This window comes from Channa argus, chromosome 21 (genome assembly GCF_033026475.1).
Source record: "Channa argus isolate prfri chromosome 21, Channa argus male v1.0, whole genome shotgun sequence".
In the NCBI taxonomy this organism is placed as follows: Eukaryota; Metazoa; Chordata; class Actinopteri; order Anabantiformes; family Channidae; genus Channa; species Channa argus.
The window spans coordinates 1,461,566-1,475,862 of record NC_090217.1 but is presented as its reverse complement, the minus strand read 5'-3'; the positions used below and the strand labels follow the sequence as shown (position 1 = coordinate 1,475,862).

Genomic DNA, 14,297 nt, shown 5'->3' with positions numbered 1-14,297 from the left:
GGAGATCCATCAGCAGGATCAATGCACGCAAAGCACCGGGTCCTAACAACATACCTGGTCGTGCACTGCGAGATTGTGCAGAGGAACTCAGATGTGTCTTCACAGACATATGCAACACCTCACTGAGCAACTGGCTGTTGGACTTCCGGACAGGGCAGTATCACTTCCAGCACCATTACTTTAAACATAGGGGCCCCCAATGAATGTGTGCTGAGCCCCTCTGACTGTTGTGCAAGAAGGTAGAGGGGTCGTCCACCAATCTCACAGTTGTTGGTTCAATCCCCGGCTCCTCCGGTCACATGTCGAAATGTCCTTGAGCAGGACACTGAACCCCAACTTAGTTGCTCCCGGTGAGCGTTGGCCAGCTGCATAGCAGCTCCCTCATCGGTGTGTGAATGTTAGTGTGTGTCATCGTAAGCGCAAATGGGTGAATAAAAAGCAGTGTAAAGTGCTTTGAGTGCCAATAGGTAGAAATGTGCTATATAAGTGCAGACAATTTACCATTTACCTTCTTCCCCTTCTGATCGACTGCAAAGCTCCTTCCAATTCATTAAGTTTGCAGATGACACATCAACAATGGAGATGAGTCATACTACAGAAGTGAGGTGGACCACCTGGCCAGGTAATGCAAAGACTACAATCTCTTTCTGAATGTAGACAAGACGAAGGAAATTGTTGTAAACTTCAGAAGACTGCACACTCCGCATGCTCCCCTGACCATCAATGCTGCTGCTGTAAATGGTAAATGGTAGTGGATGGGTATCTGTGTGTTTCTTAAAACTCTGTATAGTACATTTTGATAGAAAACCATTGCTACATCTGGGAGAAAATGTATTTGCATTTTATCAACATTAATCAACAGATTTATCTGTCTTTGATGCTTCTCAGACACGCTAAGCTGTTTTTGCATTCGGACAGCTCTGCACGGTAATTGATACTAACTCAGGGTCAAAGGTCACTGTTGGTAAAGGTGGAGCTGATTTTAACCACTGTATGTGCTGATAGGTGCTTCATCCGTAAAGATACATCAGCATTTATGAGTCTGTTATTTGTTGATAAAAATCTGATCTATTTTGAGTTTGACCTTATTCAAGGTGGTGTTTTTTATCCCCTTTCCACACCGTTGGGGTCTATGAGGGTCTGGACTCTGGAAAATATATACATACTAATAATGATAATAGTGATAAAGGTCAAGCTTGTGCAGGAGGGTTAACATAGCCAATGTATCCGGCATAAAAACCGTGGAACACATTCCGCTGTGCCGTCCCCTGAGTGGTAAATGCCGAAGGCCGTCATATGTCAATGGCTAGGAGTTTGAGTTTATTGTGCAGAACAAACTCCCTGATTGTCATTTGAATAGAACAGCATGTGTATCCATAGTGTGAATATGTGTCTGTCAGGAGGCAAAAGGAAAGTATGAACTGAAAACACACAACAGTGCAGCATTTAGCGGCTGAAGAGCAGATATTTCCCTCAGGACTTGGTAGAGACCACAACTGAGCTAAAAGAGAGAAAACAATGGACCTAAACTAATCAAATTGTGTTGATTGTTCTCTCTACTGAAGAAATACAACTTAATGTGGCCTTAATAAAGCGCAGGTACAGCCGCATACATTTGCACAAATAGTTGAACTGGCTGGGAAGGACTCTGGCCAACGGGATAATTACACCATCTTCTCCATAAACGCCTGATAGATTTAGTGTTTGTGTTGTCACATACGGTCTTTGGCTTGTCAACAGGTTCCTTGTTTTACACTTGCTGGCTCTTCACTGGCAGCTGAGATGGAGAGAAATCAATACATTTCAGTCGGCTCATTGATCGCTTAGTCCTTGGAGGCCGATTTGGACGCTCGGTTGCATCTTTCACAGCAATCACACACACACAGAGGTGATAAAACTATTGATCAGTGTAAAAAAAAAAAAAGTGACATCTCAGCAGCAAGTAATGAAGTAAAGAAAATAAATGTTATAGATGAGAACACTGTCTTCTTCTTCTTTTCCTTTCAGTTGTTCCCTTTCAGGGGTCGCAACAGCGAATCACGTGCCTCCATCTCACCCTTCTGCATTCTCTTCTCTCACACAGACTAACTTCATAAATCTCCTCTTTGCTTTTCCTCTAGACCTCCTGCCTGGCAGCTCCAACCTCAGCATCTTTCTACCAATATACTCGCAGTCTGTCAATGAGGAGAATTTTGAAACACCTTAACTTTTTAAAACCGCAAATAAAAATACGTTTTCAGTTGAAACCTAGAGTAGAATCATCTTCTGAAACTGAGTACTGAGAACTCACCGTAATGCAGAGGAAGTCACACGACACCACCTGACTTTAGTCTTTGCTTGCCTCTTAGTTACTACAAAAACTGGAGGTTGCCTGATAATAAAATGGGTCGTAACACGCTACAGCACTGAGAAGCTCTGACATCAGTGTTTGAGGACACATTATTGTCCATAGTATCAGAATCATGTCTAATAACAGATTTCACGTTTGAGTGTCTGCACACTTTAGGCCGTGCAGTGCAGCCTGTTGCTATATGTGATGTTTCTATGGTTTCATCTCTCTCTCTCTCTCTCTCTCTCTCTCTCTCTCTCTCTCTCTCTCTCTCTCTCTCTCTCTCTCTCTCTCTCCCTTCCTTCTTCTGTGCAAGTTGAGTGATGCTCGATCGCCCCGGTGGCCTGATGATTCAATCCAAATTTGTGTTTTGTTTTGCTGGGGGCGGTGTGTTGTTCTCTCTCTGCTACATGCAGGATGAGATAAGCCTCTTAAACCAGGCAGAGGACATCAGTCTCTCTCTGAAACATCCAGCGTTTCTCAGATCATCAGGTTTGCAGTTGGAGCACGCTCCCAACTCCCTGTCTGTTGTTGAGCAGTTGTTGATTTTAAAAATATTAAAGGTAAAGACTTGAATATTCCAACGATGCCAAAACATGTGCCTGTTGGGACCAGTTCATGTGATCTTCATTTTAAGGATTTTGCGTCAAGCTTGGTTTTAAACATCAAGTAAACAGTTTGATGAAAAGTTAAAGGAATTATATTATAATTCTCTTGTTATTGTCCTTTTATGAATCACCTAATGAAATCATGTATTAATTTTATTTCCCTGACCTTTGTGGTCCTCCCTAAAGAACAGCTTGTTCCAAAGGTCAAGAATGAGCTTTGGAACTGAACATATGTTTTTGAATGTGGAAGTTGAATCGTGGCAGCTTTAATGTTAACTTTTTAGGTCAAAGCATCTCGCTACCCATCCAGTATCTGGAATCACATTTATCCTCATTCAGGTTTAGTTTCTCAGTCTCAGACAATAGTTTGAGATGTTGGTTGGACCGACACTTTGATCAGGACATATTTTAACAAATATTAGATAAATATGGCACATTTTTTTAAAAGGATATTGTCATAAACTTCACTTGGTCAAGTATTCATGTTGCCAGAGAATTAAACATTTTTTTCAACCCCTGATCTTCTTCCCTTCCGTCATGGTCCAGTCCTGAAGCTCCTGTGCCCATTCTAGGCATATTTGGTAGTGGACGGGGTTCAGCGTGGTCCCCTCACTTCAAGAAGCGACACTTCACTCGATGCCTAAAATTAAATTAAATCCAATTAAAACCTATTTAAATCAGTAAATTTTTATTTTTATTTTGGGAACAAGTGTTTCGTTTAATGGTGGTAAATTACTTTTTACAGTGTAGATTTTGTCACACATTTTGTAACCAGGCAGATTATCCCTGCAAAGGATGGATTATGAGTCTCCCCATGTGTTTATTATTATTTGTTTATGGTTATTTGGAGTTAAAACTATTTGGAGTTGACACTGAACAAACAATATTAGCCTATTATCACACCGTTTATTAAGTCAATAAATGTTTTTGAATTTTAGTTTAAAACCTTTTCCAAATGTGCCACCCTTTTTTACGCATGTGACCCAGTCTGGCCCCCCGGGGCTCCAATGAAAACAACAAAACAAATCTAGCTCCGCCCCTGCAGGTAAGTCCCTGTAAGGGTAATGTCTTTTGCAAAGGACATAATTAAAAACCACAAAGTGATCAATGCAGAAAGTTCAGGGTTTTGGGATTGAGAGTTAAAGCAAATAGAGATGAACGAGCTCAAACTGGGCTGAGGCAGCAGAGGATGAAATGCAGTGGGAGAGAGAGAAAATAGAGACGTGGAGAGGGAGGGGGAGGATAAATGGAGCCGGGGGGAGCTGAAGCAGATTTGGAGACAGGAAGCAGTCGGTGTTTAAACTGAAGAGTCTCTCAGCCAACAGGCGAACCACTGCTCCTCGATCTCGGTCATTGTCTCCTCCGTCCATCGTCCTCCGTCCTCCGGTCCTCCTCCTCCTCCTCCTCTCCTCCATGCCGGCGGAGGTCTCCGCGGGTCTGCCATGGCGAAGATCCGCGTGTCGTACGAGTATTCCGAGGCCGAGGACAAGAGCATCCGGCTGGGCTTGTTCCTGATCGCCTGCGGGATCCTCAGCCTCTTCATCCTGGGCTTCTGCTGGCTCAGCCCGACCCTGCAGAGTCTGCAGAGCAAGCCGGCCAACTGCACGGTGAGCCCGGCCGCGAGCTCCGAGCTGCCGCCGCCGACAGCTGCTGCTTGTAGTATTTGTTGAGTAGTGGTAGTAATTGTAGTAGTTGACGGAAATTCAAATATTTAGCGTTTACAGTGAGCAGCTATGAACAGTTTCCTGTGATTTATAATAACTAAAAAAACAGAGTACATTAATGTACCGCAGATAGTCAGTGATATTGCAGGAAAACACTGATGCTACGATAAATAATACTTATGTTTTCATATTTGAAGGTAGTTATTAAAGCTTATAAATACTAAAGTGACAGCAGTATTAGTTAAACCAGGAGCCCTGTCATCCACTCGCACTGCTGCTTTTGCAGTGTAATTGGCGTAAATATTAGTACTACAGTAGTGTAGTGCTTTAGAAGTAAACATTAGTGATATAGTCAGCATCAGCATGGGTTCTGGAAAAAGAGGTACTTTTAAGAGAAGTGGTAGTACTGTGGTCTGCGGGAACTGTTAACACTATTCGTGTATCTCACAGTAGTAGTGATAAGTTGCAGCAGTAAAAAACAGTTTGAATCAATATCCCCGCTAGTATCCACCTTATAAGTATTTACCTGTGAGTATTATCTTTACACAGTACTACAGCTGTAGTAGTTGCTATTGGAAGTTAGTTTAAACCAGCATTAGAAGTTGGGATTTGTGCTGAAACAATCAGAAAAAAAAAAACAAGCCATTTTGATGGTTTATTGGCTCATCAGACAGAAGAGCAACATGTCCTTTGATTTTTTTTTCTCTTTAAATTAATGTCAGAGTCAACAGTATTTTGAGGGTTTTGGACTGTTAGTCGGACACAATAGGAAGTGAATGCGTCACGGAACAGATTGAATCATTACGTTACATCTCTCATGATAAAACTAGAGTTGTACCTAAAATTTGGTGATACTTTCATATAATTTGACTCATGGCCTGATGACAAGAATTTAAAGTTTCACTTTCCTGAAAATTGCTTTCATCCAAAGACAATAATCATAGAAAACTGACTAAAAAGTAACACAACTTTTCTTTGATGTATCGTTCAAACGTGTGTCAAGTTTGGTCTCAAAGGATGTGAGATGACATTAGACATGTTGTGAAACACGTCAGTGTTGGATAACATCCACATTAAAGTGAGTATAATGATGCCCACCACCCAACTGGTGGAGCACATTTAAAGCTCCATTATACTGTGGACACTAACAGGAAGCACAGTGTGGAGGCATTTTATGCTCATCAAACTGAGATTTAGTTTGACACCATCTGCTGATCTGCTTAAACCCTCAGTTTTCACGATGAAGGTGATAAGACATTAGGTACGTTATTGTCAATCAGGCTCTGAGCCGAGCTTCTTCCCTGGTGCTGCAGCCATTTGTTTTGCCAAAAAATATTAATGTGCAGATATTTTGTCAAGTCCTGATTATTAGTACAGCTCTGGTTTTGACCACAACAGCAACAAGCTGTTTAAAGGTGACTCACATATTTTTACTCCGCAGCAGAAGATACTTGAAGTTTTCTGACTATTATTTGAAAAACCATATTTACTTTGTGATTTTAGAAGAAAAAAAAAAGCCTTTTTGAGAGAATTTATTCCATGAAACAAACACATCTTCATGGGGTTCCCAGCTTTCCCTGTCCATTTGTCAGAGTGTCATGGGGGAAGAAACCAAACCCCAAGTTGTTCCCAGTGGGTTTGACCAACCTCTTGCATTGCAGCTCTGTTGTCATCGTCTGTGTGTGTTTCTGAGAATTGGTGCATGGGAAGCAACAGTGTAAAGCACTTTGAAAAAAGAAAAAAGTGTAGAAGTACACACCTTTTACACTTTTGTACAACTTAATCCATCAGCTGATCAACATTTTTTTTTTTTAACAAAAATAGCCTTTAGGCTCTCAAAGGAGGTTAGTTGTACAGTTTGTAGCTGTAAAGTAAAACATGGATACATTTGTTTGGTACATGGTTTTTCATTCCGCTCTATTTCTTAGGTAGTGCTTTATTTTTCAGGTCCCCTTCTTTCAAGCTAATTTTCTGTCAATTTTCCTCATTTTCTCAAATCTAGCTCAAGTTTGGCTGTAGATTAGTTGGACATTTCCAAGAATGTGCTGAACAATTTGGTACTATTGGAAAAATTAAAATGCAGATGGCCGCCCACCCTGAGCCTGCTTCTGCTGGAGGTTTTTTCCGTTAAAGGGAGTTTTTACTCTCTACTGTTGCCTACGGCTTGCTCCAGGGGGAATTGTTGGGTTTCCTCTATACATCTTTATAATCTTGACTTTATTCTGTAAAGTAAATAAATGAATAAATAAATAAAATAAAATAAAATAAAATAAAATAAAATAAAATAAAATTGAATTGTAAATTGAATTAAAATAGTGAAAGTCTTAGTATATTTGATTAGTCCCAAATCATTTTATTTGAGCTTTTAGGTAAAACTGAGAAAATTGTGTCATAATTAAGAGAAAATATTTAATAAACAGAAAACCGTATCCATTAGATCTTCCTGTTTTTGGTTAAAGTTAGTGAGACATTGTCATCTTACTAGTAAAAAGTCCACAGTGTCCTGATCCAAATTGTCCCTGAACTTGATCAAAGGTCTTAAACCTACAGACAGGAATTTTCATCTTTGGGACGACTTCTGGATCTTGAGCTCCGTCCACTCTCCTAAAAACAAAATCTTTGAGGGGGACCTGGTGTATCAGTGGTAGAGCATCCAATTGGGATGCAGAGGGCTGCAGGATCGAATTCCACCACCCCACCAGGTGTGGCTCTGCCCAGCCACCAAGCCCCACCTTGGCGCCGGTCCTGAGGACAGATAAAATGGGAGGGTTGCGGCAGGAAGGGCAGCCAGCAAATCAACGAGCCAAATCTTGTGTCAAAATTAGTTCTAAAACCTCTGTACTGGACCTTCAGTTTTGACACTTTACTTTAATCTTTAAAGTTGTCAATGCAGAGTCGATGTGTCCACCTTCCGCTCACTTCGTTCCCATGTGCTGCATCACTTCCCGGTGTGGATCATTAAAACAGCTTGCGCAGCGTTTAGGAGTCACTGGGAGTGGTCATGACATGAGTTACAGGCTCCGCTCCGACTGCTGCTTAATTTATTTGGCTGTTTGCTTATTGCATCATCCTGAAATCATGGTCATGCATTAGAGAGAGTGGAAGCCTTTGTTTTTAAGTCACACAATCCACATTTGTGTGGCAGGATAAGAGTCAGTCACTAATCCTCTGTTTTATACATAAATCACAGTACTTAGAGATGCTACTGCAGACCCCTGAGCTCTCGAATGGAGAAGAAAGGTCTAACTTTTATCACATCTCTGCAGGCTAATTTAGCACACATTCATATTTATTTTCATGCCTGCAGCTGTTACATCATTGCACTAATGAGGAAGGAAATGAAAAGCCACCATCACTTCCCATTTACCTCTGAAACATCTCAATCATTCATGTAACGTCCTTACAATGTTTTCTCCTGCTAATGTGCCTCGTTCAAACCTTTGATTTGCTTTGTGGCTTTTATTTTAATAACTTCCTGTAAGACGGATGTGTTTTATTTTGAAAGGACAGCTAACACATAAAAAAGAACGAAGCTTAACGACGGTAGATGACGGTAAAAGGTAACAGACGGAGAAATAAAACGAGACGGTTACGGATGGTGTCTTTTTGTGTTTAGCTCCAGTTGAAAGTGGTAACAAGGTTGGTTGTATGATATATGTAAATTTGCAAGACATTTGAATTTTGTGTTGATTAAGCTGCTAAATTTTCTTTATGTTAGCTTAACGTAAAACGGCTTTACGACGTATTAACGGTCTAATATGGTTTGAATTTATTGTTTTGTCTGTGTTTACTTTGTATAGCTCTTACGTTGGTTTGAGGAAAAGCACGAGAGAAAATAAAGTATTATTAGACCATCAGTAAGGCTTCAAAATTTGTGTTTGCACGCTACAATTTAACTCACATTTACTCACATTTTCAGGCTTGACAACCAAAGTTTTGTGTCCACACATATCAAACCTGTTTAAACGTTACAGGTTTTATCTGCAGTAAATTCCTAAGTTTGTCATCTGTACCAGTATCTGCAGTGGTCAATTCCTCCCAACGGGGGTCCAAATAAGGACCCACAGTGAACTGGAGACAGGGTCAAACGCCCAAGATCAGCCGTTAGCCTGTCTGGTTAGTTACCACAAAGACTAGCTGAAGAACAAGATGCTGCAGATGATTGACAGGTGTCATGGAATCCCGGGCAGAATTAGGTCATTAGCAGCTAATGTAGCAGCTAATGTCACGGGATTTGGATTTTTCCGTGACATCACCAAGTTGTCTCTGCAGGAGTTATATCCATACTTCTCCTTCTCCTAACCTGATGTAAAGGCATCATGAAACCAGAAAATTAGTTTAGTGGACTTCTGGGTCCCTCTTCCCCAAGACTATGGGTTTTTTGTTAAACACCTTAAATAGGGGATGTGGCTAACACAAGGTGAAGAGATTTTCACATTTTATTCTCAGACAATTCATCAGTAAATTCCCCTCTCGGATCATTTTTGACTTTTTATTTTTCTTAAAAAAGTGACTTGCTAACAGGTTTTCACAGCCTTGTTTAGTTTATCACATACAATCATTTCAGCCTCACTTAAATAGATTTAACAGTATGTTTAAAATATGCCTCACGCTTTGTTCTTCTTCCTGCAGGTAGTGTCGGTGTTGCGTCCGGAGGAGATGTTCGAGTGTGTGTTTACATGCGGCGCAGACTGTAAGGGGACGTCACTCTATCCCTGTCTGCAGATCTTCGTTAACAACTCAGAATCAAACTCCGTGGCTTTGCTGCACTTTGACGAGCAACAGCTGGTCCTCAACCCAAAGGTACAACAAACGCTGCTTTTATCATTTTACTGTTGGGAGCTGAATGTTTTCCAAAACTGACACATGTACGGACAACAGTTGCACACTCAGCTTTGTTTGTACTACACTGGGTATATGGATGGGTAGAATATACTCTGCGTTATACTGTTGAAGTACTGTGGGAATCCTGGGGATCAGGTCTCTTCTCTTTTGGAAATTATTATGCAATATCAGTGTTGATGGTAACTCGTTACCAAAATAATGTGTTATAGTAATAGAAGTAACGAAGTAATATAACGTGTTACCTCATGCAGAAATATTATTACTAGTGACTTTATGCAGTAAGGTATTACCACATTCAGGGTCCATATTCTGATGTTTTAAACGTAAAACTAAAGGTAAATCTGCACAACGTAAATCTCTTCAAATGTCTCTTCTGTTTTCCGGGTTTCTCCCATCCGCCCTCCAGGGGCTGACAACACATTTCTATTAGGCAAATCCCTTATCTTACATCATTTGATGTCAGACTGCACAAACGTGACGTCTCCCTACAGAAGGGAGGTACAAGCTGAATCTCCATCATCTGTACAAACAGTGTCCTTGAAGGAGCTAAGGTGGCTTTTAGTGCAATATGTGATGGAGAATTTTTTGGACAGTATCCCAGAAGAATCATAGCCACATTTAGACCAAGTGGATTCAGTCGAAGCATAAAATTCGGATTTTGTAGCTGCTCCTTTGAAACTAATTTTGTTTGTGTGAGAGCCCTGAAAAGCTTGGGAAACATCTTGGAGATGTTAAGGGGATATTTATTGAGAAAGGCCTTCGCCAGTGTCAATCCAGGGAGCTGGTCCGGAACAGGAATTTTCGCACGCGTGGCCCTCACACCAATTGTGATGAAACGTTTGGAGTGGCTGGTTCTGATACACATTAAGAACAGTTTGCCAACAAAACTGGACCCACTCCAATTTGCATATAGGGCAAACTGATCCACATAGGACGTCATCTCCATCAAACTCCACCTCACACTGTCACTGCAGAGGAAGAACACCTATGTCAGAGTCCTTTTCATTGACTTCAGCTCAACATTTAACATGATCATTCCACAGCAGCTGGTGGCATTCAGACATCAAGACCCATCTCAGTGAGCACAGGCTCACCCCACGGTTGTGTCCCTAGCCCACTGCTGTTTGGCCTTTTCACGCATGACTGTACAGCTAAATCCAGTAGCAACATTGGTCGCTCTCATCACTGACAATGATGAGTTGCGTATAGAATGGAGGTGGAGCAGTGTGCAGATCCTACAACCTAGCCTCAATGTGGATAAAATAAAAGAAATGGTGATTGATTTGAGGAATTCTGGCAGAGATCACCACACTCATCTCACCATAGATATTGCTGCTGTCACCAGTGTTAAGTTCCTGGGTGTGTAACTCACCCTGTCCCTGTCCTTTTCCATTACCTCAGTAGTCATCAAAAAAGCACAAAAGCGTCGCCACTTCCTCCAGAGACTTAGAAAGGCAGGACTTTCTACACCTTACCTCATCATATTTTACAGGGGCACCATCGAAAACATCGTGACGCACAGCTTCGTGGCCTGGTTTGGCAGCTGCAGGGTCCAGGACCAAGGACAGCTCAACAGGATAGTTATGCCGTCAGCAAAATTGTTGGTGCCCCTCTACCGTTCCTGAAGGAGATCTATCAGCAGTGCTGCATACGCAGAGCAATCTTCCTCATTAAGGACCCTCACCCCCCCTCTCATGGCCTGTTCTCCCTCCTGCCATCTGGCAAGAGATACAGGAATATCAGCTGCAGATCCAGAAGGATGCTGAACAGCTTCTTTGCACAAGCTGTGAGACTGATAAATGGTCTGTCCCCCCCACCCCAGTTTCTGCACACACCTACACTGTTGTGAGACTCACAACAGACAACTGTCTACCCCCTCACACTCAATTTAAACCCCTCTCCAAGGCAGGACCACTGCTCAATGAGTGTAACTGTTTACAATTTGAAATAACTTGTCACTGTATGTTGTGTTTTTGCTACAGATTTACAGTTTTATTTTTTTGTTTGTTCGTTTTTGGTTATTTATTAATAGTTTTCTATTTTGTGCAGAAGCTGGTGAGGAACAACATTTCATTTCAGCCTGTGTATTTTTTAAATACCATGTGTGAAATGACAATAAAGAATCTTGAATTTAGTAAGTATTTTGGTAACTGAGGCTTCATAATTTTTCTTTAAATTAGACCAAATGTTATTTTATGTGGATATTTTGGGAAAGTTACCCAAAAGTAACTAAAAAATAATAGGTTACTGCCTTAGAAAGTAGTAATGTACTTTATTGCTTTTAATAAATATTAATTCATACTTTTCATAAGTAACTTCCCCAAAAATGCAAATTATATTTCAGGTACATTTTAGATTGTTTCAGTCTGGGACTTTTTAAAAGCTTTAGTTTTGGCAGCATCAACTATAATGATTTTCTATTTTATTTTATAAAATAAATCAATCTATATTTAGTCTATTTTTAAAAGAAAATCACTTGTGATTGGTTGTACCCATATAGTACAACCTTGCCTGAAGTTGTACATGCATTATTTATAAAAATGTAGATGAAACTCAAAGAAATTTCATAAAATAGAACAATTGAACAAACTCTAAACTAAAAGTCTGACAACTGGGTCCTCTACAAAACAAAGCTCAAAGACAGAGGAGAATAAACCCATTATAGGTGATCTTATACTTCACGACAAATTTGCAACTGATGGAATTATGTAGGTGACAGTCAGTGAAACGCTAGCGCCCAGCTGGTTGTCCAGTTTCCAACAAATACACAGAATCAAGTCAGCTCTGCTCAACGAAACTGTGAAATCTGACAGCCAGTTTTGTGTGGCTGTGATTGATCACATTTGCAAACATATCGCCTTTTTGGGCAGAGGACCTGATAATTTAAAAACAGATTACAAACAAGAAGCTCTCAGTGGGACAGTAATCAAAAAAAATCCTTTGTCTTTTTGGAAAATTATAATGACAAAAATGAACATGTGGCAATTAGAATGAATGAGCAGAAGCTGTGTAGAGTCAATAAATATCGGTAAAAACTGCAAAACAATCCAAGACCAACAAGTTGAAGAGTTGGTAATATAGTCGTATTGACTCGTTTTTATAAAAACTAAGTGTATTTTTAACACGTGGAATTTCATTCAACCATCCTCTCTCTCTCCCTCCTTCATGAGGCCCTACTCTCATTTGTAGGAGGTGTGACCCCAACTTTCAACCCCGGCCAATGGGAATATGACATACATCTACATATTAGCAGCTTTCTAAAGTAGATGAAGGCAGCAAGTTTAGGTTTAGCTCAGACAAAAAGGGGAAAAAAAACATGTTCATGGCTGTGCTTGGTTAAACCTTTATCATCCAGCGCTTAAACCACGCCAATGTAATCCTGCCTTTCCCCTCACCTGGGTGCAATGCAAACTCTAAAGGTATCTATGCACAAGAGTGGTTTTATCCTCATGTATCCCCTGTGTGATGTCACAGTGGGAGCACCTTCAATACCACTCACTCTCCAGGAGAGAGAATTGACTAAACAACACAGAGAGAAGATAAGATTTTTACTTTGACAGCACAGCAGGGCCCCTGCCGTCGCCCCAAAGATCTGTTTTGGTTTTGTTTTCCGTCACCACCAGCTTTTTAAAAGTTACTTTATAAATTTATATATTAAGACGTTTAGTTGTCACTCGAATGCTGGAACATGCAATGAAAAAACTAAAACTGCATCAGCAGTCTTGTGAATTACATGTTGTTACATGTTGTCGTTTTTATCCTATGAGCGTCGGGAGAGATTCTGTCAGAATGGTTTTAGTGTCGCAGCTGCCTGAAGTCGTGAGCTGAACAGAAATAGATGCCGAGACACGACACACCGTTAAGACACTAACAAGTGTGTGAATGAAAGGCTTAGAGCACCATTAACTAACAGCTGACAATATGCCACCAAGTGAGTGCATGTGCACCTTCAGCTGTGGCCAAAGGTTTATGGACAGCTTCATACTTGTGTTCATTTCTTCTTGATTTGTGTTTCTCCGTTTGGTTTTAGCCTTTTAACAACTATGACAGGAAATCAGAATTTGTTGCATTAACAGACAGGGCAGTTTTGTGTTGGGGCAGCAATGGATCACGATGTACAGCAGGTTGGCAAACAACCATAGTATTTCTGGTTTAGTTTACTTTAGCTTCTCCATACTTTTGTTTGTGTTCCTCCCTTGTAAATCACTTTGGATAAAAGCTTCTGCTAAACTGCCAAACTTCTGCCAGACCTCTGCTAAATGTGCTTGGCTGGGACTCCACAGAAGTTTATTACTGAGACTCTCCACCAGACAGTTAGAACTGAAGTATTGTTTTAAATTAAGCATATTCAACATCTTCAAGATGCCACTGAGTAGCACCTTAGGCCAACCACTGAAACTGAATATCATTCTACGATCTTCAGTCGTGAAGCCTCATCCTGTAGAGGGGCCTCTGTGCCTATATCTATTTTAAGTCCTTAACTGTTTTAGTTTCTATTCAACTGTTCATCATGTGGGCGTAGCAAACGAGTGTCCACATACTTTTGGGCATGTAAATAATGCCCTTCAGAGGACAGGGCTGGACAAAGGCAACCGCTGGGCCACTACAGATAAATACAGTCCAAATGTGTGCTGCTGTGTAAAACTACATCTTCTTTAGTGCATGTCTGCACTGTTGCTACAGCAACAGAGTAAATATAGAGGGGAGAGATGGCGCGTCATCGATGCTGCTCGGTCGCCATGGAGACGGAGACGATATGGAGAGACAGAGAGGGAGACAAGTCACGCTTCATTCAGAAATCCTTTTTTGTCTAATGGAAAGAGAGAAGGGAGGTTGGATTATAGGATGGAT

General features: G+C 40.9%; 1 protein-coding gene across 2 annotated transcripts in view; it reads left to right on the top strand.

Annotated features, from left to right (window-relative positions):
• Positions 1-3,652: 3,652 nt before the first annotated feature.
• LOC137106836 (calcium-activated potassium channel subunit beta-4-like) overlaps positions 3,653-14,297 on the top strand; it is a 28,865-nt gene continuing 18,220 nt past the window's right edge. Inside the window, exons 1-3 of one of the 2 annotated variants that reach the window (XM_067490805.1) lie at positions 3,653-4,544; positions 9,234-9,404; positions 10,939-11,538. In XM_067490805.1, coding sequence (XP_067346906.1) covers positions 4,380-4,544; positions 9,234-9,404; positions 10,939-11,295 — 693 coding nt within the window. In that variant the 5' untranslated portion in view covers positions 3,653-4,379 and the 3' untranslated portion in view covers positions 11,296-11,538. Of the gene's footprint in view, positions 4,545-9,233; positions 9,405-10,938; positions 11,539-14,297 lie in introns of those variants that run through there. The other variant, XM_067490804.1, reaches the window with a different exon arrangement.